The 27,664-nt window shown below is 44.1% G+C and overlaps 1 protein-coding gene across 2 annotated transcripts in view; it reads right to left on the bottom strand.

Moving 5' to 3' along the window:
- Nucleotides 1–771: 771 nt before the first annotated feature.
- JHY (junctional cadherin complex regulator) overlaps nucleotides 772–27,664 on the bottom strand; it is a 64,665-nt gene continuing 37,772 nt past the window's right edge. The window contains exons 4-7 of one of the 2 annotated variants that reach the window (XM_004585184.3): nucleotides 22,304–22,968; nucleotides 16,590–16,884; nucleotides 2,837–2,965; nucleotides 772–1,245 (exon numbers count right to left, since the gene is read on the bottom strand). In XM_004585184.3, the coding sequence (XP_004585241.2) occupies nucleotides 1,048–1,245; nucleotides 2,837–2,965; nucleotides 16,590–16,884; nucleotides 22,304–22,968 (1,287 nt within the window). In that variant the 3' untranslated portion in view covers nucleotides 772–1,047. Of the gene's footprint in view, nucleotides 1,246–2,836; nucleotides 2,966–12,752; nucleotides 12,882–16,589; nucleotides 16,885–22,303; nucleotides 22,969–27,664 lie in introns of those variants that run through there. The other variant, XM_058664019.1, reaches the window with a different exon arrangement.

Here is a 27,664-nt window from a genome sequence, read left to right as displayed (position 1 = left end):
TCCCTTTAAGTGTTAAAATATGAGATTGCCTTATAAGTTTTTTATTTCTTCCAGGGCAAGTTTACATTTGAGGCTATTTAGGAAAGAAACGAAGAAAGATTTTTAAATTCTAGCTCAGGTTTCTAGAATTAATTTCACCATGTACTGTAAAGGGGAGTCTTTTTACAAAAAGTCTATTTTAGAGCAGTTTAGGTTGTGATTTTTTCCTAAACTAATCCTTTATATATATATATATATATATATAACATTTATATATATGACATTATTTTCCACACATTACTGAAACATGATCCATCAGCTTTCTATTTATCTTCAGATATCTGTAATTTTTCTAGGCTCTCAACCCTTGCTGCTTCCAGTTCGAGACAATTGTGTCCAGGAAGATTTTATACCACATGATGGTATGTACAAAATGTACACAATGTCTAGGCGTGAGTCTCCAAGGCTAGTCCTTTGCTACAGGTACAGGTGAACAGATTTGCCCTAAGTAGGTGTTAACATGATCAATAGCTGGAGAATCTAGTTTACGAATGCAATACCCAATTAATATAAATTGACCTTGGGCATTTTAGTAATATTTTAGTAATATTGTTGAACTGTTATCTTAAAATGCTGTGTTCATGAGCCCAGTTGAGTTCAAATTAGGAGAACTTGAAGTGTTTGTAACTTCTCCCCCAAAGCAGGAAGAGAGATTAAGGTATTTCCAGGGTAACTCAAAATTTCTACTATGCTACGGAAGGGTAAGATAATTTAAGAAATTAAAAAAATATATATAATATAAAACCAAACGCTTTATTCACTAGTTGTTAGTTCATATTCTAACTGATTTGACAATATTTTAAAAATGCTTTTCTTCAGTAAGATGGAAATTCTGGTAGCATAATGTGATTGGGCCCTCTATTTGAAGTCCTGTGCACAGCAAAGGATAGGACACAGTTAGAACGACGGTGTCAGGTCCACCTTGCCAGGCAGGAGGGTTGCTGGAGGCTCCCCACTGGGGTGCACGTCCTGGATGCTTCAGGACTCCTGGCAGACGGCGGCGGCTGTTTACACGATGTGGAGGACTTTGAAAGCGGCCACGGCCTGTTTCTCTCTTTCGTGTCTGCTCTGCAGCATTTCCAGCAGGGAGATTTCCGGTAAACTTGCTTCTTTCGCAGCATAGGTCGGGCTATTTTTCTCCTTTGAGGTTCGGGCAGTTGGATTTGATGGCTTGGGTTTTGGAATGGTCTTAGCATATTCCAAGGCCTAAATGTGTGGAGAGAAAAGTTTATTTAAACGGGAAATGAGTCTTCCTTAAACTAGGAAATATTTACATGTTCATGGCATAAATGGAGGCTACTGTGACAATAAATTACTGAAACATGGATGGAAATGGAAATCATGTGGAAAAATCAGCCAGTACAACGTAGTGCATAGCTTAAGGAGAACAGATGACCCACAAAGCAAGATATTGAGCCAAAGTGTGATACATACAACCGTGCCCTTTGCAGGTTTTCTTCATAAATACCAAGTTTTCTTCAAGTGTTTCAAAATGGATTTCTCATGTGTCTGATCTATTTGGTTTATGGCAGCTTAATTAAGATCCAACTTCTGTCAGGGAGATATTAATACATCTTCCTTTCCAAAGAGGATAGCTTCAGACCAATGATAACATTGTAGCTGATAGAAAACTGAACCTTCAACATTAAATCAACTGTGTTTGATGCTTGGTTCTCAGTCCTCAAGTGACTGGAGGTGGGCATTCTTTTCTTTCATCAGCATGTCTATGCAAGTCCAGATACTGAGACTATGGTAGACTTTCCCCCAGATTTGTCAGTTCTGAAGATGCATTGCAACACAAATCACAACTCACCAACTAGAATTTCTAAAGCTGACATTTTATCAGTTCTGAGAAGTAAAATAGAGGGGGATAGGATATTTCTACCTTGGCAAGGGAACAAAAAGTCTGTAACACAATAAGCAAAACAAACCAAAATAAAAAATCAACCCGGACTTCACAGTGTATGTATGTAGATTTCATAGGAATTTCTAATTGCAGATTTGCTTCCTTGAAATTCTTCATGAAAACCAAATTGGCACTGGAGAGAAAAGAAAAAGGTGGCATTATGGAAACTGACTAGAGGGAGCTGAGGTCTTCCAGGCCTGAGGAAGAAAGGCAATGGATAGAAAAGCTGGTGGTCTGGGAAAGCAAGCATGAAGTACAGATTCCTAAAGGCCCCAAGGCAGGGCTCGCCTCTCATGCAGAGGGTCCTTGGTCCTTCTGGGGACTGGGAAGATCGAGCTGCAAGACTCCATGTCTCCATGGTAGGTATTTCATTCACATCATCACTTACAAGTGGGACACCCAGACAGGGAGCACATTCGGTATTTCATGAGATCAGACAGAAGAACCTTACGGAAAAGCACAGGAGGTTGAATTCATAAGAAACAATGAAGGATTGCTCTTTGGCATATAAAGACTAGAAATTCACTAATTTCCTTAAAGCTTGTTTATTGATGAAGAATGAAATAAACAGTTAAACAAGACTACTAGTTATTGAGAAATTGTTTTCTTGTTTAATGTGTGTGTGTGTGGCAAACTGTGTTTGGAAGATGTGGGGACAATGAACTCGGAGGGTAACATTACCGTGTGTGTGTGTGTGTGTGTGTGTGTGTGTGTGTGTGTGTGTATCTGTGAGGGAGAGAGAGAGAGAGAGGCCATGACATTAATATCTATGAATGCTGAGTAGCTACAGGAATGGCAGTAGTCAAAATACCTTCCAAAATATTAGGAGTTAACAGAATTTTCTTTTTCATGCTAACTGAGGCAGGAAACATCTTCATGAGAACTTCTTACCTTCTGCCGAGGGATAACAGGCTTATTTTCTGTTTTTGCTGTCTGTGGTTTTGCCAAAAGGGACAGTGTCTTCATGCTGTACTCCTTCATTTGCCTGGTGTAGTCCTTTTGCTGCATTAATTTTTGCATCTGTCCAAAGAAAGAAAACAACGAGGCATCACGGATCCTTCTGGTTCTCCCCCTTCAAGGTGACATAGGTGTTCGTGGCGCGAAGCGGGCAGCCTGCGTCAGCAGCACTAGCGAAAGGGGACTGCAAGGTGTGCAGTGCCAGCGGGGAGCTGGTTAAGTGAATATTCTTCCTCGTGATGGGCTCTTTCTGACAAAGGACTCCATTTGACACGGCACCCCAGTGCTCCTGTAACAGGGGCTAAATCACATCTAGTCCCTTTTTTGTTGCATTTACCCAATTTATTTATTTATTTATTTTGCTTCCAACTTTGAACAAGACTCTCTTTTTATGCTTTGAGTGCAACTGCAGTTAAAACACATTAAATGAAGATCTGCTTTCATGAGAGGGAAGAGGATAAAGTGGATGCACTTTTCAGTGGTTGGGAAACTCTTACGCTGAGTGTCTTCTCTGTAGCCACTCTTCAGAATTACCAAGACAACTCTGTCAGGAGAGACAACCACACAACATTCACATCTCTTTTCAAATGTGCACAAGTCTGGGTTTCCGCACTAGCTGAAAGACTGATGTATAAGCAATACTGATTAAGCATCTTCATTTCATGGAAACAGAGGCGCAGGGCTGGCTGAATCTCTGTTAGCAAATGCTATTTAAGAGGGGTCTCATCTTGATTCCAGAGGGTGGGCACCTTTATTTAGTTTTGCTAAAAGATTGGCAAACAGAGTCAAGCTGCAAATCACTGTGTACACCGTGCACTGCCTTTGTCTCTGATGGACTCAAAAACAGGTCTAGGACTCCAAGATTCACATGTGCTCTGATAACTTCTCCACTTGGAACTTTAAAAACACGACCAGTAGAAATTATGTCTTGTGAAGTCTTGCCTGTTCCTTGCAAGTTGTCACGTAAGGGAAGGAAAAAAGTGGAGTGGGAGCCTGTATGGCATGGTAGAGGAGGGTACATTTCCTGACAATTCTGCTTTAATGGTACTGACTGATAATAGCCTCCTTACTAATTTATATCTGGTTAACTAACAGGTTTTAATCTTTCTACTGCTGCAATAGAGAAAATTAAAGTTATGGAAGTTAGAAAGAATTTGGTGCTAGTACTGGGGTCTTTGGTTGTGAATGTGTTTGATATAAGACATGTGTGTCAAAGCTGCTTGCTGACTCATGCAGTTCACAAACCAAGTTCCCTGGGAAAGGCAACCCAAAGGCACCATGTCAGTGAATGAGAATACCCGACCAGTGCTGAGTAGTACTGTCCATCGGAGCGCCACAGCAGAAAAGCAAAGGCAACAACTTTGAAATTTCGCTATTGATTGCTGAAAGGGAAAAAAAGAGAAGAACCAGCATTGATGCACAGTGGGTTAAGCCACTGCCTGTGAATCTGGTATCCTTTATCAGTGCCCATTTGGGTCCCCTCTGATTGGTTTCTGATCCAGCTCCCTGCTAATGCACCTGGGAAAGCAGTGGAAGATGGCACAGGTGCCTGAACTCCTGCCACCCATGTGGGAGACTTGGTTGAAGGTCCAGGCTTCTGGCCTCTGCATGACCCAGCCACAGTCACTGCAGCTGTTTGGGGAGTGATTCAGCAGACCAAAGATTTTTCTGTCTCTCCCTCTCTCTTTCTCAGCCCTGGCTATTGTGACCACTTGAGAAGCAAACCAGCAGATGGAAGACCTCTCTCTGTTACATTTTCAAAAGTAGCAAATAAATAAATAAATCTTTTTTTGGCTTATTTTTATTTAGACTGGCTACTTGCCTTGTGGAGACACCAAATCATTTCCTCTTTCAGTTTGCTAACTAGTTTTCTTTTTTGGTAAGGGATAGAGGTAGTTGGAATGATAATGTCTTAGGTCACCTGTAGGTTTGTGCTTAAACAGGTCAGAGAAAAAATAGTCATTTGGTACCCACTGGGGATTAGTTTAAGAACGTCCCTTGGGTAACAAAATCTGCAAATCCCCAAGCCTCTTGCATATATGGCACTGTATTTCATGTAACTTAGGCAATCCTCCCATATTTTAAAAAAAGAGTATTATTTGAAATGGAGAGTAATGGAGCTAGAGAGATAAAAAGAGTTCTTCCACCTGTTGATTCACCGCCCAATGGCTGTATACTGGGGAGTCTACACCAGATTGAAGCCAGGAGCCAGGACTCAATCCAGCTCTCCCACATAGGTGGCAGGGACCGAAGTACCTGATTTATTGTTAACTGACTCCCAAGGTGTGCATTGTAGGAAGCTGGATCAGAAGTGGAGGTGGCAGTCAATTCCAGACACTGGGATATGAGGTGTCTTCAATTTCCTTCCAGTGTTTCAAATGCTTGCCTCCAGGATCTGTCTTCAGGAAGCCTCTGGACTAAACTCATTAAGACAAAAAATTAGGGGGAGAGGGTATCGTCCAGAAGTTTCTGGAAAAGTAATATTATGAAAACACTGTGAAAAAACCTATTTTTTGCACCAAAATGAGCTATAATTTAACTTCATGTTCTGATAACCTTCTGCAGTGCTCTCATGTTGCCTATTGAAGATTATTTAAAAAGCATACATTTCCTAGGTGACCCAGTGGACAAGATGCTAGTCGGATATTTACATCCAATATCAAAGTGCTTGGGTTCAATACCCATCTCTAGCACCCGTCTTCAACTTCCTCGTCATGCAGACTCTGGGAGGTAGTGCTAATGGCTCAAATAACTGAGTTCTTATTCTCTACCTGGTTACCTGGATTGAGTTCCTGGATTCTGGCTTCAGGCTGTTGTGACCCTCTGCGTAGTGAATCACTGACTGGGGGCCCCGTGTATGTGTGTATGTATGTAGGTAGATATGAATCTATCACCTATTTCTCTGTCCCTCAAATAAACAATTTAAAATTAAAGCAATACATTTTCATTAAGCAGCAGAAGTTATTACCCAGCAAACCGCTTTAGTTGCATCCTGTCTCTTTAATGTCTTTATAACTTCATAAAATTAACTATACACTAAGAATTATATCCTTGAAGTTTTGTGGCAGTACAGTATTTTTCTCATCACTAAATTTTCTTAAATAAGTGTGACCTTTATGCGTTTTATTGTCTAGTTACAGTTGAATAATTTAGTTATTCCTCTACATGTTATATATTTAAGATTCCTGGGGGCTTCTTTGTGAGCTACTCTGATTATTTCTTTGAGAGAAATCAATAGAATTGAAACAATTGAACGTGTTTAAGGCCATCAACAAACACTTCCATTAGCAATAATATAGTAAGATTTCTTTTTGTCCAAACCTTTCTTATACTAGATACAATCACACTTTAAAGCTCTTACTGATTTTTAATAGGTGAGTAAACTCGGACAACTTATACTTTGCAATTGTAAATTTGTTCTTTTTCTCACATAGGCCATCTGCACCTTTGGTTTACGGTCATTAAATCACCACCTATTTGCCAAAGTAAACCAATAATTAAAAGAAAGGAAGAAACTCCTCCTGTTCACAGTCAAGTCATAAATCCAATTTGTCCAAAGATGATGAGAAAGAGATGATCAGTGTGCAGAAATCACATCCTTAGTTGGAAGCAGCTTAACTTTCAACCATTCCACTGACTCACAAAAGACTCATTGTGAAGCATGCGTAATTGCTCATTGCTCTCCAGACACAGTTCTTACGATCGTCTTGAGTAAGAGCCGTGGCTGTCCCAGGAAAACAGAGCCAAGGGTCTGGCGTTACCTGAAGGGAGACAGTGTGGCTCAAAGGGGCTACTTCCAAATGGTGCTGATCCTTTTACAGAATGAAGTGCTTAGAGCCAAGGGACGTTGCTCAAGGGGCAGTGATGGCTCCTAACAGAGTTTGTTCTGGGTGACTGGCAATGAGACTCCTGGCTTTACTTAACTTTGACACAAGTAATCTTAATTGGTTCTCAGCTCTGCAGTTTTGTTTGATCTTGCTGCATAAAAAAATCTCTTTAACAGCTTTCTTGAAACATAATTCGAACATAGCAAAACTCATCCATTTGAAGTTGGACAATTCAGTGGTTTTTGGTTTATTCACTGAGTTGTCTAAACATCACCACAATCCAATTCGGAACATTTTTATCTTCCTAAAAAGAGATATTAGGGATCATGCCCTTACCATCCTCCCCATTCACCTGCAGCCCTAGACAACATAAATATACTTTGTGTCTCTTCAAGAGTCTTGTATAGAATAAAATAATCCTAATTTGATTTGCTTTCCTTCTCCTTGACTTTTACAAAATTAACAGGTCACAGGAGCATAATTCCTGAAAGACAAAGCTGCATTAAATGAACAGTGATAGTCTTAGTGAGTCTCCAGACACAGAGGGAACAAACTGGAAAACCCAGACATTCTTTCAACAAATCCCAGAGGGAGTTTGCTGCAGGTCTTTGCATAAACTCATTGGGCTGACACTATGGTCCCTGGTCAGCCCCTCTGAATTAGGGTTCACTGTTGGCCACGGTGGCAGACAACGGCACAGGACTTTACCCACGGGAGGTTCCTACCAGTAATTAATTTCAATTCTCCTCACATCAGAAGGGTAATTTTTATTGCCAATTTGGGGCAGAGTGTGTCTGGATTGAATGTGACATGGAGGGTCCTATGAGGGCATGTTTCAGCTCTGATGGGTCATGCCCTGCTGCGCTGGACACCGCAGGGCTATTCACCACAAAATTCCTCAGCTGTGTAAGTGTGAGAAAAGTTACTGAGAAACGGAACAGAAAAGAAAAATGCCTCAAGTGCTGGGGAACAGCAAGCAAAGGAAATTTGCTCTGCGGTTGCTAAACTTAATCCAAATAAAGCTCTTCTTAGAAGCAGTCAAGCAGCAATGCCCAGATTGTCTGTGACAACAGACACATGAGTTAATTCTTTCAGCTCAGCACTGCCAGCCATCAGCAGCCTCTGAGTGGTGTGTTGTGATATCACAAGTACACACTTTTATTGTTCATCATCCTGCGCAACTGTGTTAATCTCTTACGGTCTGACGTCTGGACTTAATGGCATGGACAATGTCTGACATTCATGAATCCATCACAACTCAAGGACCAGGAGAGCAGGAAGGGTTCTTATGCCTATGAGCTTTACAAATCCTCACATTTTAAATGTGATTTGGGATGTTTACCTTGGAAACCACAAGATTTTTTTGTGACAGGCACACAGGCATGACTTGAAAAATGCTTTTCTATGTCTTGGAACCAGCTACCTACTGTACACTGCAAATAGCTCAGTTCTAAGTCGTTTCAGCCTCTGGAATAGATTGAAAGACAGAGTGCTGCTGTGGCTTTGCCAGCCACAGGTGAGTGTAAAGGACTGAGAGATGGCTGTGTGAGGGCTGGAAGCCTCCTGAGACAAAGCAAGGGGTTGAGGGATCATCTCAGCAGAAGGGACGGCTTGGGAAACATTAACTGGAAACTTGCCTGCCCTCCCAGGTCAATTTCTGATGCACTGTCACTGGGGCCACTTTCTTCTATCTTTATTCCCTAGTAGAATATGTACTCAAACTACAAAGAAACAGAGGAAGGAAAAGGAAGTGACCCTTATGTCAATGTACATCCTCCATTAAAAAAAGATTCATTTTTATTGGAAAGTCAGACATGCAGAGTAGAGGAGAGATAGAGAGGAAGATCTTCCATCCAATGATTCATTCCCCAAGGACCACAACAGCCAGAGCTGAGCAGATCTGAAGCCAGGAACCTGGAGCCTTTTCCAGGTCTCCCACGTGGGTGCAGGGTCCGAAGGCTGTGGGCTGTGCTTGTCTGCTTTCCCAGGTCACAAGCAGGGAGCTGGACGGGAAGCGGGGCTGCTGGGACTAGAACTGGCACCCATATGGGGTTCCGGTGTGTGCAAGGTGAGGATTTCAGCTGCTAGGCCACCATGCTAGGCCCGGCTGATGTACACTCTTTGCCAGGGAATAACCTGAGGCAATGCATGATGCCAGACTTTACTGAACACCACAGCACACCTACAATGAGAGGAAGCCTTCTGATAGAGCAAATACAGAAGTTGGGGCTGTGCTAAGTCACGTGTCTGGGTCATATGGATTTTAGGCACCAGGGCTAACAGCTTTGGCACAGGTGAATTTGGGACACTCTGTCGACTGGGCATTGAGTTTCAAAGGTTGTGTTTTCAATCGTGAGCTCAAGCTGGAGGCAGCAAGGCTGGTTTCGAAACGGAGGGCTACGATCCAAAGTTGGGAATGGTTGCTGAGCTTTGCAACTGCAGATGATGCTCTGACAAAACATTCTGAACAGTCTGTGTGGCAAGGAGATACACCAAAGCAAAACACGTCAGGCACTTTGGTTTGGGTCTGAGTCTTGGGTTGAAGAGGTGGAGGTGACAGTGCATGCTTGATCACACAAAGGTGAAGGGTAGGGACTGGAAGCACAGAGGGCTGTGTCTAGACTGGTTTTGGCAGAACCTGCTGCCCACCCAGCAGTGAGGGAGATTTTTGTGGGTAATATTAAAGATGATACAGAGGAATACAACTGGAGCTACTACTCTCAGTGCGGCAGGAGTAGGAGTTGTAGAAGACAAGAAGAGTGGGGGAAAAGGATTTAGTTTTATGACTTTTTGGTGATCATGACACAGTTGATAAAATTAATTCGGATATTAATTGGCATAGTTGTGATGTGAAAAAAAGACCCTTTATAACCAACAGATGCAGCCTGCTGATGTATCACCAAGAGGCCGTGAATGTGGATCAGGCAACAGTTTCGGGATGTGGAAGAAACTTCGGAGGTGGTGCAGGTAATTTTAGCAATGGTGCAAACTTTGGTGGAAGAGGAAGCTCTGGTGGTGGAGATGGTGTCAGCAGAGGAAGTTACACAGGAAGTGATGAGGCAACTCTGGCGGTGGTTCTGGTTATAGTAGCAGAGGAGGTTTGGTGGTGTTGGAAAAGGATATGGAAATCAAGGTGGTTGGTACAATGGTGGAGAGGGACAGGATGATAACAGGTAAGGAGCAAATGTTGGGCTAACTATGGGGGTGATGGAAACTACAATGATTTTGGAAATTATAGTCAACAACAACAATCAAATGATGGACCCATGAAAGGATCAGTTTTGATGGCAGAAACTCGGCAGTCCCTATGGTGGTGCTACTGGATCCGATGGTGGAAGTTACAGTAGCAGCAAATTCTAAAGACAGCCAAGGGACCTGGTGCAATAGCTCAATGACTAAATCCTTGCTTTGTAAATGCAAGGATCCCATGTGGGCACCAGTGCATTCAGCTCCCTGCTTGTGGCCTGGGAAAGCAGTAGGGAATGATCCAAGGCTGGGACCATGTGGGAGACTTGGAAGAAGCTTCTGGCTCCTCACTTTGCCTCAGTTCAGCTGAGCCAAATGTGTCTAGAGAGGTTGTGGCCATTTGGAAAGTGAGCCAAGAGATGAAAGATCTTTCTGTCTTTCCTTCTCTCTGTAAATCTATTCTGTCTTTCCAATAAAAATAAATACATTTTTAAAAACAATAAAAATAAAAAGTTAAAAAGGGCCACAGTTCTTAGCAGGAGAGCAAAGAGTTTCAGGAAAACTTTAGGCTATTTTGACACAGTCATCCAAAATGCACTAGAGGAATTGCAAAAAATCTGTCCCAGACATGCCAGGTGTGCTAGGCGATAGCACCATCTGGCAAGTGCCAGGACTGGGTGCAAGTCATGTAAGGCGGACTGCAGTATCCTCTGGCAGAAGCAAGATCTGGGATGAAGGGCATGCCTGCCAGGGCAACTGAGGGCACTCCCCTGTTAGGCTGTACCTACTGTTTTGAGCACAAGAACCAGGCTTGGGGTGAGGAAGGAAGCGGCATCTGTTAGCATATGTGAAGGCCAAGTCTGGGGGGTAGATCTGGTTGAACTAAGCTCTAGTACCAATGGGTGTGCACAACAGCCAGATGGGATGCGGGCCAGGCCAGGCTAGGCTATAGTAGAGGCTGGTATGTGCGAAATCCGGAGCTGAGGGTGGGCCTTGTGGGGATTATTGGGGATTGCCCTGACTAAGCCATGGCATATGCTGATATGTATGATGACCAGGTCTGTGATGGGCTGGTTGGGTTGGACCACAACCCCCTTCAGTTCACATAAGGTATGGTGCTAGGGCAGAATGGCCCAGGTTGTTGCATCTGCCAGTATGTGTGTCAACTGGTGACAAATTGCACCTGACCATACACTGGCTGACATACACAAGAGTCAAATCTTAGGTCAACCCATATGAGGTTTCTTGGGTGACACCTCCAACCAGACCGTTGAACTCAGACCCTGGCCACAGATGTGTGGTCTGATATTTTTGTGCATGTATCCTCAGCTGCTGATCCCTGTAAAGTGGTCAGCATGCCCAGATGCACATGAGGGATGTGAAGCCAACTCATTCAGGACAGCCACATCAACTGCCTGTCAGAGGGTGGAAGGCAGAACAGGTTGAACAATTCTCCTGGCCAAGCTTTGCAGCATTCTCTTGGGTCTGAGGACACAGTAAGGTGGACTTTGTCAACCAACAGACCTTGGAAAGATTTTTTCAGCCCTGGAACAATGAAACCAACAACTTCTCAGATCTATCAAAACCACTCAAGTAACACCCTCAGAATACTCTTCCCCACATCAGGGTGTCTAGGACGTCACCAAATGACTGTCCCACATCCCCGGATGTTCATGTAGTTTGACAATAAGTAGTGGCTCTTTTCCCTTTTCCCATTTAGACACAGGAGAAAAAAAATACCTGAACTGTTTGTCCCATCCAACTTGCTCCATACTTGACTCTCCCTACTTAAACAGGAGGCCTACACGGGTGAGTATCCCTTTCAATTACGTAAACAATATTAAGAAGAAAAAAAAATTTAGAAAGTTCTGCTGCAGATTGAATGATGCTCTACAGTCAGAAAAGTGAATGCAGCCTAAATACGAAACTATTTTTTCAAGATTGTCACAATCAGAGTTTGCAAAAAAGAACAGCTACTGGTTAACATGATGTAGTGTCAAACACATGAACAATCCTGAGATCTTTTATCTGTTGCAGCTTTGCCCCTTTTCATTACATTAGGCATATTGGCCTATAAATTGTGGTAGTGATACCAGGAATGAAAAATGCATTTTTAACATTTTAATATTTGTAACTCAGACTTTCTACATTTTAGTACAGAAATTTAATGCAGTGCAGTTTTTAAGGTATTTCCTTGTCAGGTAACAGAAAATAAGATAACTGTTAACTATTAATTTGTAGGAATTTTGGTAAATTTTACTGCAGGAAAACACCCACTGATTTGTGGGTTAACGGAAATCTATTTTCCCTATTTCTAGACTCTTTTATGAATGGATGCTGACATGTAGCAAGAACATCTGTTTTTATATTAACAATGTATGTGTTGGTAAAAATGGGACTGGGAATTTAAATGAGCATATTTGTCAGTTTAATAGTGTTAAGATTACTTTCAGATGAAAAATTTCAAAATTCCCCCTCCTTCTTTTCCACCTAAAAAGCTTTCCGGGGATAATCCATAGATGCCAAGAAACCTAACCTGGGAGCCAGTGTTGTGGCATAACTGCTTAGGTGCTACTGGCATCTCATACGGGTGCTGGCTGGAGCCCCAGCTGATTCACTTCTGACCCAGCTCCCTGCTAAGGCACCTGGGAAAGTAGCAGCAGTTGGCCTAGGCCTTTGGCCCCCAGCAACCATGTGGAGATTCATGAAGCTGTTGCCTTTGGCTTGGCTTTTGTGACTACTTGGGGGAGTGAACCAGTAGATGGAAGATCTCTCTTTTTCTCTCTATAATTGGCTTTCACATAGACAAAATAAATCTTTAAAACAGAAAAAAAGAACCCGCAAATGGAACGCTATCTTCTGAGGTATGCTTGAGCTATGTTGCAGAGTCTAACAACTTGTAAGCTTTGGAGTGAACAGGTTGTCTTCAGCTTGACAATGTGTCCCAAAGCATTGAACATGTTTCTCTATGAGAACAATAATATGTACGATGTTCAGTTTCCTGATCTACTCTACAAAACTTACTTTACTTATGAAATACTTGAACACAGTACAGATCCTCTTTGAGTTTTAATTTTTTGTCCTTATCAACCCACTGCAAGTTGAAAATATCCTGGATGAAAATGCACTGAATGTCACTTAACCCTGGTCACCCTAGCTTGCCAGCTCAGACCCACTGGAGCTGGTGACTTCCCCCTGTGATCACGGAGCTGGCTGGAAGCTGTGCCACTGCTCAGCATCCCAAGACACTTGTGCTATAGATGATGAAAATGAAAAAAAAAAATCCAAATTCAGAAATCTCAATCACTTGTGCATTATAGTGAAGTTTAAAAAAATCTTCAATAGGCCCTTGGCAAGTTGGTCAGTATAAACCACCTTAGAATCTAACCACCATGTTCTTTCTGTGGGAAAACAAGTCACTTTGGGTCCAGAAACACCACACTTTTCCTTATTTACAGTGGAACGAGGAGTTTTCCCAGCTCCAAGCCATTTACAGTAGCTATTGATATTCATTACAATATGAACTTGAGGTTACAGTTCAACATGCATACCTTAGGGAAGGGGCACATGCAAAGTTAAAGTCTTTATTCCTTGAAGGACTAACAAGACTAAGACTTGGTTCTTCTTACTCAGCACCCACAGGAAGCCAGACTCAGTGCCTTCCAGTTCCAGTGACAGGGACAGGAGTGCTGGTTTGTTTTTGGCAGGCATCATGCTGTCGTTGCCTTGGAACCTTTGCTCCTGCCAGTTGCCCTGGCCTAAAGCACTCTTGGTAATGTTCCGTCCTTTGCCAGCCCTCTAAGACTCAACCCCAAGTTGTCTCTCACAGTTTTGCTGTCTGCCTGGAGAGTGTGTTCTCCGGACTCCCAGGCACATACACTGGTGACTACTTTGCTTCCGACATTATACGGAAGCCACTTAATCTGTTGATCTTTTCTGGATCTGTGTAGCCCTAAGATTCTTCCAGGGGACAGGTCACGGCTTTTTTCATCTTGACAACCCACCCCCAGCATGTTCCTAGTAGGAATTAAACCATTATTTTGAATAAAGGATGATCTGCTAATTCTCCCCAAACTCACTTGGGGAGCGGTGGGGATTTTCCTCTGGCCGGAGGCACTTGTGCCTGCAGTTACTGGGCATGTCCTCAAGTCGAGTTGAGAGTTCTCCCTAGAACTGCCCTCCTAATACATGGAAAAACAGTGGGGAAAGGAGAAATGGGAAGGCTGGAAGAGGAAATCCCTGAGCCTATGGAACTGTAATACAAAAAATAAAATTCCCCAGCTATAGGCAATTGCCTAGGTTGAATTGTACCTAGGTAAGCGTTACATTGCTGGGAGAAAAGCAGCCAATAGCTGGTGGGCATTTGGGGGCCTGGTTAACATGAAATTTGTGCTAATTATACCTGTATGCTAACATAGTTGCTTATTATTATTATTATTGCTATTATTTAAATAAAGTGTCAAACAGGTCACAGGCTGGGCTAGGTTGCAGAATTCGCTGATTCACCTGGGAGCTGGATCTAGTGGTGGGGCAGGCAGGGCTGGGCTGTAGCACCTACTGGTGAGAACCAGAACAGGTGTAGGGTGGTTTGTTAAGGCTGCCCTACTTGTCAGTGAATGTTGGGAATGGAGTGGGCCAAGTCAGACTGAGCCAAACACCCACCAGTGTGCAACTGGGAGATCTGTGACTGGGAGCTGGTCTGATAGAGGAACTTGGGGGAATTCCCCAGTTAAGATGTAGCCCCTCTGGTGAGGGCAAGACCTGAGGCTGGAGATAGCAGGCCTGGCTATGGTACCCATAGGCATACATGTGCAACATGTCTGGGTGAGGTCATATTGGGCAGACCTGCAACATCCTCTGGCAGGTGTGAGATTAAGACGAAGTGAAGGTCAGGTTGGGTTTGGATGTAACACCCGTCAGTTCATATCAGTGCCTGAACTGGGTGCTGGCTGGGCTGGGCTAGGCTGTAGCACCTGCCAGAATGAGCTGGGACTGGGGCAGGCCAGGTGTAGCCAGGCTCAGCACCCACCTGCAAATGTTGATTCAAGATGAGCCATCCGAACACATGTAAGATCCAAGGCCGGGACTGAATCTGTTGAGGGGGGCTGCAGGGACTCCCCTGCTGAGCCAGTACTCCCACTGGTGAGTGTGAGAGCTGGAACTAGGTGCATACTGGGTTAGCCAGGACTGCAACAACCACCGGCCTGCATATAAGCTGGGTTTGGGGGAGGGCTGGGCTAGACCAGGCCACTGTGTCCACTGGCACATTCAAGAGCCAGGATAAGCGCTAACTGATGGGACTTTGCCACAGCATCCACTGGCAACAGCTGGGCAGGGTGCAAGTTGTGTCAGACTGAACTGCAGTACTCTCTGGAAAAGGCAAGATCTGGGACTAAGGGTGGGCCTAGTAGGGATATTGTGGGCACTCCTCTGCTGGGCTGCAGCTCCCACTAGAGTGCATGAGAACCAGGGCTGGGGGTGGACTATGCTGAATAGTTGATGGCACCTATTGGCATATGTGTGGATTGGGTTGTGGGATGGAGTGGGCTGAGCTAGGCTGCAGCTTCCATGGGTGTATAAGAGAACTCAATTAGGATGCAGCAGGGACCAGCTTAGCCTGTTGTACATACTGGCATGTGCAGAGACCAGGGCTGGGGGTGGGTCTGGTGGGAGTTATTGGGGGTCACTCCACTACACTGAAGTTCCCGCTGGTGTGCGTAGGGGCCGATCTGTGACAGGCTGGGTTGGGCTGGGCGGCAGCACCTATAGGTTTGCACAGGACATGGAGCGGGGGACAGAACTACAGAACCAGGTAACTACAATCACCAGTGTGTGTGTAGGCTACCATGGGTGACTGATTGAACCTGATCTCCACTTCAGAGTGTGTGCCCAGGGAACCGGCTTCGTGGCAAGTGTCTAAATGCTTCCAACCACCCCTTCCCCAGTTCTCCGAGAGAGCATGCATTTCCCAGATTCCTTCCATACCGGTTGACACTACAAACAACCAGCCAATCCTGAGGGATTTCTATTGCTTGAAACAGTGAAGAAATGCATAGGACAGGAAATGTCTCCTTTCTGTGTGCCTTCATTTCTTCCTAAAAATGTTCTACCTTGGGCTCCCTGACTTTACTTACTAAGCCAGGCAGTGCATATGGGGAAGGATTTCAGTGCAGAGATGCGTATGCATCTCATTGGCAAGGGCTCAGGGAAGAGTAGGCAGCATGTGGAGGAAGGCTGAGACCTTGGCTGGGGCTGTACTGAAAAGGCTGAAGGTTTCCCCAGGGATAGGGAGCCAGGACTGGATGGCAGGGAAAACTCAGAGGCAACAGGCTCTTTTGTACAGTGGTTCCCCCCATCAGTTCTTTGCAGAGCAGCGGGGCTGGGGAGAGGTTGTAGATATTTTTCTGGTGAATTTTAGCTGGAGGTGAAAGCAGGAGACTGGCTCACTGTAAATGTAGACCTTTCCATGAGAAGATGGGAGAAGGAGGTGGTAGTGGGCTTCCCTGAAGAGAAGCAGGGGCTGGAGCAGAGGGGCTCATCAGGACCTGGGCTACTCCATCAGGACCACCCCTATGCCAGGGCTGTGATCGCAGGGGTAGAGAAGGGCTGAAAATCAAGGTCCATGTGTGTGATGGGAATGAAAAGGCTTCTTGGGAAAGTGATGCCGGCGTTACCTTAATGCTGCTTCTCTTCCTGTGCCTCTTTCCCTTTTCCAGCTGGAGCAGGTAGCCTTCAGAATTGCTGCGACTGATTTTCATTTGGAGTCTCTGGCTTCTCTCAGAGCCGAGGCGGGATTCGCTCTCCACCCTTGACAAGATCGGCGGCAGTGTGATGGTGGTGAAGGCCTCCTCGTGGGGCTGCACCTCGGTCAGCTGCACCAGGGCTTGCTGATGCTGTGCCATGATCCGAGTGAGCTGTGAGTCCGGAGAAGCTCTTGCGGGCTGGCCGTCAGAGGGCGAGTGGAATTTCCTTAGGGAGCAAAAAGCATAAATCCCTTATAAAATCTGGCTTCACCTGACTTCCAGTCTAAAAATCTTCATGTCGCACTAACTCCATGCATTTGTCATTCACTCAGTCTTTGAATGTATATATTAATTTCTTATCTTGAAATCTTTTTAAATTGTTTATTTTTATTTAAAAAGTGGATTCAGAGTGAGAGAAGGAGACATGCACAGAGGACAGGGATCTATCCACTGATTCAATCCCCAAATGGCCATAATGGCCACAGGTGAGCCAGCACTTTAGCCAGGAATGTAGAGTTTCTTCTGGTTTCCCACAGAGGTGCAGGGACCCAAGGACCTGGACAATCTTTCGTTATTTTCCCAGGAACATTACCAGGGTGATGGATCAGAAGCGGAGCAGCCAGGATTCATACTCATACGAGATACCACCCTGCAGGTACCAACCCCTAAAACCTTCTTTTGGGACTGGCATTGTGATGTAGCAAGTACAACTGTCACTTGCAATGAAGCATCCCATAAGGGCGCTGGTTCGTGTCCCTGCTGCTCCACAAACAATCCAGCTCCCTGCTACCAGCCAGCCTGTGGTGGCCACTTGGAGAGTGAACCAGTGGATGGAAGCCATTTCTCTCTGTCTTTCTCTCTTGCTCTCTTTATCCCTCTCTCTCACTGGGTAACTCTGATTTTCACACACACACACACACACACACACACACACACACATTTTGTTTACAAAATCTTTCTCTTTCCTTAGGCTATTCTAGTACTAACCTAAAAATTTCATATAGTGCATTCAAGATTAAACATCATTTTGAAAAACCAAAAAACTTCTCACTGAAAAATAACTAAAATGATGCATTAAATTGAACAAATATTTTTAAATACATAATTAAATTTGTAAGAGAGGCACAAAATCTGTAAGGACAAAAACAGAAAAGGAGATGCAGCAGATGAAACAAATTTTGGATTAGCTGACACAATTGCCTCTGCTGTGGGGCATTTGGGTTGAGTTTTTTAAAAAGCAGTATATGTATTTGTTTATTTGAGAGGCACAATGACAGACAGATAGGGGATAGATAAACAGAAAGCTTCAGAATCAAATAGACATTCTAAACATAACACACCAAAACTCAACGGATACATTAAGAAGCAAGTGGGACACAGTTATGGTGTCAGAAAACTTTTACAAGGAAATTTCTTAGAAGCACAGAAATAAAAGCTGTAAAATCATAAAGTTTAAAAGGTACAAGGCCTAGAACAAGAAAATCTAATACACATACACTTGTTATTTCTGTGAAATAAAATGCAGCAAATCTAGAAGACATAATATTCACAGAAAAAGTGGGCTACGATTTCTTTTTAGAATTTGTGAGATAGAAATCATCAGATTGAAGAATCACAGAAGAGTGAAAGTTATATTGACAGAAGACTTTTCAAAGCAACACTAGGAGACAGAGAAATGTTTTGAAGAGTTGAATACTAGGTTAAACGACAATGTGTCTGGGAAATCAGTGGAAGACAGCCCAAGTCTTTTGGTTCCTGAACCCATATGGAAGCTCTAGATTTTAAGACCAGCCTAACTCCTGCCATCACGGCCATCTGGTCAAGTGAACCACTCGGCTTTCTCTGTCTCTCCTTTTCTATCTGTTAATCTTTTTTAAAATTTATTTTTTAAAAGATGAATTTTTATTGCAAAATCAGATATATAGAGGAGAGACAGAAAGGAAGATCTACCATCCGATGATTCACTCTGCAAGTGACCACCACGGCCGGAACTGTGCCAATCCAAAACCAGGAGCCAGGAGCTTTTTCTGGGTCTCCCACATGGCTGCAGAATCCTAAGGTTTTGGGGTGTACTCCACTGCTTTCCTAGGCAACAAGCAAGGAGATAGATGGGAAACGGGGCTGCCGGGATTAGAACCAGTGCCAGGATCCCATATGCGCACTGGTTCTAATCCCAGAAGCCCCGCTTCCCATCCAGCTCCCTGCTTATGGCCTGGGAAAGCAGTTGAGGATGGCCCAAAGCCTTGGGACCCTGTACCCATGTGGGAGACCCAGAAGAAGCTCCTGGCTCCTGGTTTTGGATTGGCTCAGTTCTGGCCATTGCAGCCACTTACAGAGTGAACCAGTAGATGGAAGATCTTCCTCTCTGTCTCTCCTTCTCTCTGTGTATCTGTCTTTCCAATAAAAATAAATAAATCTTTAAAAAAAGATACTTTGGGGACCACTAAGAAACTTAAAATTTGTATTGCTATTACATGATATTGAATTAATGTTAATTTTCTTTAATGTGATAATGGCATGATTGTTGTGTAGCAGCATGTCCTTTTTCTTGGGAGATGTTATAACATTTAAAGACAAAATGTCATAATGTTTGAACTTAATCACAAATGGTTCAAAAAATGCATAGATACCAGATACTAATTGGCATAAAATCCTGATAACGAATGCACTTATGTATTTATTCAAGATTTATTTATTTGTATTTGAAAGAGGAAGCTAAAGAGGAGAAGGTGTGTGTGTGAGAGAGAGAGAGAGAGAGAAAGAGAGAGAGACAGACAGATAGACAGAGATTGATTCCCTCTGCTGTTCACTCCCCAAATGGCTGCAATGGCGGGAGCTGGGCCGGTTTGAAGCCAGAGGCCAGGAACTTCTTCTGAGTCTCTCCGTGGGTTCAGGGGCCCAAAGTCTTGGGCCATCTTCCGTTGCTTTCCCAGGCCAGACAGGGAGGTGAATCAGAAGTGGAGCACCCGGGACTCAACCTGGCACCCATACAGGTTGCTGGCACTGCGAGTGGCAGCACAGTGCTGGCCCTATAATGAATGAGTTTAGTAAAAGATTACAGGCATTCCTTGCAGATTTTTTTTCTTCCAAGTTTTTACTAAATGTGAACATTTTCAAATCAGAAGGTAGCAGGAAAAAACCCTAGCAGAATAAATGTATTTAAATCTCAGATCAAAATGAAAATTATAAAGAGATTTTTGAAGCAGCAAACTTCTGGGGAACTAGAAACAAGATTGAGCAGTGACTCTGTTGGTCGACTCAGAATTCGTGGTCAAAAGCAGGGAAAAGTGGGACTCAGTACCACTCACACCCTAGAACTGTGAAGACTCCTGAGCCATGCAACTAGCGTGAGGCTGCGGGGAAGTCGGTGGCAATGTGAGAATCACTGTAAATAAGAACTGGCTGGAAGTCCGTCCCTTCCCAAGGTCCCAGTACGACTGGTGGTGTGACTCTAAGGAAGACACAATGCGTCTCTGGCCTGTGAAGTGTCAGGCACAGATGTGACAAAAGGCCTAATGCTGTCAGCCAGGCCTCCCATCACACGGTCCACACAGACCACTGCACTCAAACTCCAAGTCAGCCAGTTCCATCAGCCACAGCCTCTGGGAAGCACTTTGTTGTGACCAGCCTATTTGACTATTCATTTACTTAAATAATTCTTCTAAAAAGAATATTATTTGACAGGCAGAAAGAGAGGAAGAGAAAGGGAATCTTCCATCCATTGGCTCATTCCTCAAAGCTTAAATACCCACAATACAGGCTGAAGCCTGGGATTCCATCCAGGTCTCCCATGTGGGCACCAGGGGCCCAGATTCTTGGCCCATGAGCTGCTGCTTCCAGGGTATATTAGCAAGGATCTGAATTAGAAGCAGAGACAAGACTAGAAGAGGCAAGCCAAAATGGAAGGGTGGCGTCCTAAACGGCAGGTTAACCCACTGTGCCACAATGCCTGTCCCAATTTGACTTTTTAACACGTGTGCATTCAACCTTTGGTTGAAAAATTACTCCTAAAAATTAAATAAGAATGGATGGGCATTTGGTCTAATGGTGACACCATTAGCATGCCAGTGTCTTGCATCGGACTGCTCTCTGATAGGAGGCAGTAGAGATTGCTCTGAGCTCCTGCCAGTTCTGTGGGAGACCTGGATTGAATTCCTAGATTGAATTCCTCGGTTAGGGCCTCTGGCTTGGCTCAGCTGTGGTCATCATGGATGAGAGCTCTGTCTGTCCATCTGTTTGTATTTATTTTTAAGATTTATTACTTTTATTGAAAAGCCAGATTTATAGAGAGGAGGAAGAGAGAGAAAGATCTTCCATCCATTGGTTCACTCCTCAAGTGGCTATTAATATCGGGAGCAGAGTCAATCCGAAGCCAAGATCTAGGAGCTTCCTCGTGGTCTCCCACATGGGCGCACGATCCCCAGGATTTGGGCCATCCTCCACTGATTTTCCCTGACCACGAGGAGGGAGCTGAAATAGAAGTGGAGCAGCTGAGACTTGAACCAGTGACCATATGGCATCCTGGTGCCGCTTGTAAGGGGAGGATTAGCCAATTGAGCCATTGTGCTCAACTCTGTCCATCTGTTTTCCTCTGTCTCTGCCTCTCAAGTAAGTGAGTTAATAAAGACTTTACAAAATAAGGAAGCACAAAAAGAAGAGGAAGAATAGATAGTGGAAATTACACTACAGTTTAAATTGATCCAGAAGGGAAATTTTATCTAGAAAAATGTAATTTATCAATGTGACTAAGATGGAAGCAGATTGTAAATATTTATAATCATTACGGTAAGTGAGGCAGGAATTTAAAAATCTTCCAAGAAAATAAACCTAAACAAAAGACATACATGAGAAGCTGGTGTACTGCAGCAGACTAAGTGAGCTGTGATGTTAGCATCCCATACGGACACTGATTGGAAAAATGGCCACTCTAATTCTACTCAGCTCTCTGGTCATGTACCTGGGAAAGCAGTGGGGGTCAGTCCAAGCACTCGGGCCCCTGCCCCCACATGGCAGACACGGAAGAACCTCCTGGCTCCTGACTTCAGCCTGGCCCAGCCCTGGTTGTTGTGGGCAAATGTGGAGTAAACCAGGGAATGAAAAACCTCTGTCTCTCCCTCTCTGTAACTGTGCTTTTGAACGGAAATCAAATAAATAAAAAATTCATAATTTTGAATGTTTACATGATACTAAATATCATTCCTTACCTACACATTTCTCTATTGTTAAATTTTCAGGTCATTTGTATAAAAAATGCTGTGTTTGTGCATATATACTTTCCTGTATTTTAGATTAGTTTCTTAGGATAAACCAATACAGTGTTCAAGATAACAGGTGTCCACCAAGCATTATTTTCAAATCTAAAAACATAGTTTTTTTTTTGAAAGATTGTGTCCCTGTGTCCTTCTTTTTTAACTCTTAACCTTCTAATTTAACTAAAGTGGGAAAGGTGGAGAAAGGTAAGAAAGCAGAAAGGAAATGCATCAAAGACGATACTTTGCAGTCACTAGAGCCCAGGAGTTGTTAGCTGCCTTATCCTGCTCATTTTACCATCTTCTGGGACTCATCTGTCCCTGTACCTCTCTGGTTTATTCCAGCACCCTCCCCTCTCTCCTCCAAAACACCATTTGAGGAAACAGAATTCTTACCATAATATTTCCAAGTTCCTATATCTTGTCTCTGTATAAGGCTGTTTGGGTTGTTTGTTATTTTCGGTTGCTCCATGATCATTTATGGTATAAACAGACTGAGAACCTCTCTGGGTCAGGTGCATTTGATTCTTAGAAAGTTCATCAAGGTTGTTTAAGTCCATATTAGAAAGAGTATTGAGGTGTAGCTGCTGATGTGACGGTCTTTTCTCTGTTTGGTCTCTGCGCCCTTTTTCTTTATCAACATTCTGCCCTGAGTGATGATGTCTAGTAGGGTTCTTAGACAATACTCTGTCAAAAGTCTGTTTTGTTGGAGCAGATGCATCAGAGGTTACTTTGGGATTCTGGCTCCTAAGTGCACTTGAGTCTTGTAAGTTATTGTTAGGGGTATTCATAATCACGGCTGATTCATGCTTTACGGAAGTGTCACTTGGCTGGTTTGGGTTTTGTTGCCACGTGGGAGTGTTATTCTTGTTTCCTTGAGTGACAGTGACCTTTTCAGGCATCGGAGACTTCAGGCTCTTCTGGTGGCGATGCTGCTTTCCAATCTTGGCCTTGGCTGCTCTTCTAGAAGTTCGCAGGCTGTCCTCTGTTTCAGAAGATGGACCCTGGGCTGTGTTTCTCAGTTTTGCACTCTCATATCGAGAATAGTGTTCCTGGTAATTCTAAAGAAGATATTCCGGGTTAGTATACAATCACAAGACATATTTTAAATTAGCATTTTTCAGTGTGAGGATTAACCCTTCAAAGAAGGTTGACCATAGAGTTAGACACTAACTGATGTCCAGTAGACAAAGACTTCAGAGGGGTCATTTCCTAATTTCAGGTAACTGGAGAGTGGGTGGCTAAGAGTTTCCTCTGGAAAATGTTAGAGTACCTGCCTGAGAAGCATGGAGCGCTTAGGCTTTATATTAAGGAAAAGTCTCTGACTTGGAATGTTGTAACACAGAGTGTTGCCAAGTCGTTGTGGGAAGGCGCAGAAAGCAGACTGGGAGCCTTAGCTCTAAGAGACGCATAGAAAGGAAGTGTTGATCTACACAGCAACAGGCAAACTTCTTGCAGCAAAATAGCTGTTGGAGCAAAATCTTAGCCAGAGAAGAGAAATGATTGGTTCACCAACTACATGCAAGTTTCTCATGAACTGCCTTTCAGATGACTTGCTTTTACTCACACAGGTCAGAAGGCAGCAGTGGCCTTTTTACTAGATGAAGCAAATTAGAGTTCATTCAGGGGGTTAGAAAGGAGGCTGGGCTGTAACCGAACTTCCGTGCAACCGCAGGGGCTGTGTGGCGTCTCCTCCTTAATGTAGCCTGTACTCAGCAATCAAACATCTGGGGGAGAAATTTCCATCTCAGAGCAGTCTTTATGCTTTCCGGAGCCCCCTCATAACAACATGTACTCCTGGCATAATAGATACACTCTGTCACTATATTGTGCCACAGCCATTTAGAGATCTTTTCCAACGGATGAAGCACTCATTATTTTGTGAAAAAAAAAAAAAAAACTAGCAGAGTGAAGAGGCCTTTGGAAAGAAAGATTAAATGCTTACTGAAAGCAGCAAGATGACCATATGCCTGGGTGTTTCATAGAACTGTAACTTCTCCCTTTCTGAACACACACGTCTATTAAAAACAAACCTCTGTGGCATCTGTCTATGCAAGCTCAGTTCAACAAAAAGCAACAGTTAGCTGTTCGGAGAAAAAATCTGGTAGTGAAAAAGCAATCATGCTGCCTCTCAGATCCTTTGTTTCGGTTTGCTCTGAAGAATCATAGTATTGGGATAGCAGTCCAGCTTTTATTTCATCTTTCTGATATAGTTGTTAAAACACAGTCTATTCCTGCATATTAAAATAGAAGTGACATTCTAATTTAAATGAAATATCATAACGAGTAGGTGCGAGATTCTTAAGACAGTAATACGTAATATTTCTTATGTCATGTTTTTACGTAAAAATGAGTTCTAATTTGGCATTTACAATATGTTCATCTTGAAATTTGAGTTTTCTGGAGGACTGACCAGGCCCCAATGGGTTTCTATAAACTTAAAATTTTTCCTTGTAGTGCTCTACAACAAAGAAAGAAAAAAAAAAGAAAAGAAAGAAAGAAAGGTTAATTTTATGGGCCCCTCTTATTTAGATGGGCCCTCCTTCCCATCTAGCGGCTTCCTTTCTCCGGTGCAGCATGCTGAGCTGTATGTTGCGGGGAGGGTGGGAGGTGGATAGAGACACTCTGGCAGCCTTAATCGTATCTTGCCTCGCAGTGGATCCAGAGAAAGACTGCTGTTTACAGTGTTATAGGTGTGACCGCAAAACGCAGCAGACTGCTCTCTTCATGGCTGTCATGACTGCACGAAGGGCAGGGAAGCTTTACCGTTTGCCACGTTCTAATATTAACTGATGCGGCTGGTGTCCTTCATCTCAGCATTTGTCCGGTCTTTGTCTCTGTAGAGAAACCAATGACTGGGAACCTTCCCCTACACCTGACTGTACTTTTCCCAATTTTTGTTCCTCATTCCTGTGTGTGTGTGTGTGTGTGTGTGTATTTGTGCATATGTGTGTGTGTGTGTGTGTGTGTGTGTTTCAGAAAATGGACCCCGGGCTGCGAATTTCTTTTCTCGGAGACCAGGTTTAGAAAGCCTTGGTACCACTTGCTTTTAATCAGGTGATCGCCCTTGCTGCCGACAACTCAGCTTACAATAGGACTCTTCATGGGGTGCTTTGTCAACAAGGCCAAGGACTTCTCATTTTATGAAACTTCAATTGTCTCAAGTGTTAAATCCGCTATTCACGTCAGCCTAAGTAGTGCCCAGGCCCAGAAAGGCAGAGAGCCCTGCGCTGGACGTGATTTCTGTCGCCTTCTGAGCCGCCCCCTTGAAATCCATGATTTACTTGAGATTTATGACCTTACAATGGAGGCATCAGGTGTCACTCTTCAGGTGGCAAGACCCCAGAGTTCCCTGAAGTTAATGTACAAAGCTGTTCTCAGGCTATTTAATCACCTTCAGCCCTGAAATCCTCTATTCCCTCCTGCTCTCATTGGGGTTCTTTTGTTGCCAACACTCACAATCGGGTCCCTGCTACACACACTCAGAATAACTGCTTAATGGCAACGGGTTTTCACAGCACAGGCAGAGCGGCAGCAGGCAGAAACCTGGAGGCCTAATGCTGAGATGATCATTTCTGCGAACGCCTCGTCCTTAGATATGGGTGTGCACTCACACTGTGGCAGCGGGGTGCTGGGGGCAGTCTGGCCTGATGCCTGTGCAACACAGTGATTGTTTTTCCCTTTTACACATTTCCTGTTGACATCCCAAGAGCAGAAGGCAGAATGTACGTTCTGACAGCAAGCACTGTTATTAACTGGGTACAAGTTTCATTGTGGCAAGACAGAACTCTGTGTTCAAATAAATAGAGGCAGCATAGATCTGCCTTGATGTGATGGCTTAATGGTTAAATCCTCACCTTTTAAGTGTCAGGATCCCAGGTGAGTGCTGCTTTGTGCCCTGGCTGCTCCACTTCCCATCCAGCTCCCTGCCTGTGGCCTAGGAAAGCAGCATTGCAAAGCCCAGCCTTGGGACCCTGCACCTGTGTGAGAGACTCAGAAGAAGCTCCTGGCTTCAGATTGGCTCAGCTCTAGCCATTGTGACATTTGGGAAATTAACCAGCAGATGGAAAATCTGTCTCTCCTCTCTGTAAATCAGGTTTTCCTTTGTAAATTTGACCGCCCTTTCAATAAAAATACATAAATCTTAACAAAAAAGGTGGGGGGCCTAAGGAGAGGTGACTGGTTCTGGGATCAAAGCCTTCCTGCATGGGGCGGGTATCCTTCTGATGAGCAAGGGAGCCTTTGCACCCCTTTCTTCCATGTGAGGACACAGTGAGGAGGTGCCACCCATGACGTAGGAAGCAGACTCACACCAGGCCCTAAGCCTGCCCATGTCTTGAACTTGGACTTTCCAGCCTCTTGAACAATGATAAAAATAAGTTTCTATTGTTTATAAGCCACCCTGTCTGTGGTGGTTCATACAGACGGATTCTCTGCCAGTGGAATCTGGCTCCTCACATTGCCTAGCTAGGGCTCTTACCAAATGCGGTGTTCTGTCTGGCCACAAAACTGAAACGTGATTTGGAAGACCTGTGGGATTCACAAGGAAACATGGAGATTTTGGACAACAATAGATGGGATTGGGGGAAGGTTAGATGGAAAAGGATTCCTTGTCTTGAAGTGGAGGTCTTAGGAATGCCTAAGATTCGTCCATAGGACACGAGGATGACGACTCATTTTCAGATATACAGTGACAATACATGGGCTTAAATCATCTTGGGCCTAGGAGGGCACTACAAAAAAGTTCACAGAAAACTGGAATTAGAAGATAGGTTTACTTTGTTACAAAAACTCGAAATCAAGGCACAGAAGGAGAACTTCAAAGGTCCATAAAAAATGCACATGATGAAAAAAAAAAACATGTATGCTTTCCATGCCTTTTTTCTTTCCCTGCCCTGTATGTCTAGTTTCTCATTCTGTCTAGCATGTGGAAAACATTTTGTCTTACCTACGAAAACAGGAAAGAAACCAACCTTTGGTCCCAGTTTTTGTTAAACACTACCTGTATCCGAACTGCCTGCCAAACATCCTGATGGTGTGTGGGCTGCACTGGGCTCCTTGCCCATCTCCCGTGGTGATCTCTACCCCGGACAAGGGCAGAGGGAGGACTTCCATCCTCACCTCCCACGGGACTGGCTCTGTTTAGGCCAACATTCTGGACACATCTCAGTGACTGCTGGTGCCACTTGCTAATCATCTATAAGCAGGAGTGGAAGGGATCAGGTGCTGTCCTGCCCCGCAGGAGATCTGAGCTGGTTGATGGAGGAAGGTACATCCATCAGACTGAAAACTGGGAATGTGGGCTGCATGGCGGACAGAGCAGTGCAGGTGCCACTGCAGTTCCCTGCTGCCTCAGAAATCACAAGGAATGTCCACATCCTGGTCTTGCTGTCTCTCTGGTCTTCTCCCTTTCTGACTTATTCCTGGGACTGTGGGCAAGTTGATTTTTTTAACATGTAAGTCTAGTTACGCCATTTACCTATGCACGATTTGCCAGGGGTTCCCTCATGTCCACAGGGCTGAAGTTGAAATATTTTTACTGGCACAGAAAACCTCCATATTCTGGCTCCCCCCCCTCCTGGGCAGCCCTGCTCCCACAACTCCACTCTGCCGTCTGCTCTCCACACCTCTGCCCTCTCTGTCCACTCAGTACCCTTTGATTCAGCCTTTTGGAGTCGGCTCTGAAGGTGTCTCTCCTGCGTAAGTTTCTCTGCCTGTTTAGGAACATACCTGCTGCTCTTCTGGTCCCACTGCCTA

Source organism: Ochotona princeps, chromosome 4 (genome assembly GCF_030435755.1).
Source record: "Ochotona princeps isolate mOchPri1 chromosome 4, mOchPri1.hap1, whole genome shotgun sequence".
Lineage (NCBI taxonomy): Eukaryota > Metazoa > Chordata > Mammalia > Lagomorpha > Ochotonidae > Ochotona > Ochotona princeps.
This window is presented reverse-complemented; position numbering and strand designations above follow the sequence as displayed.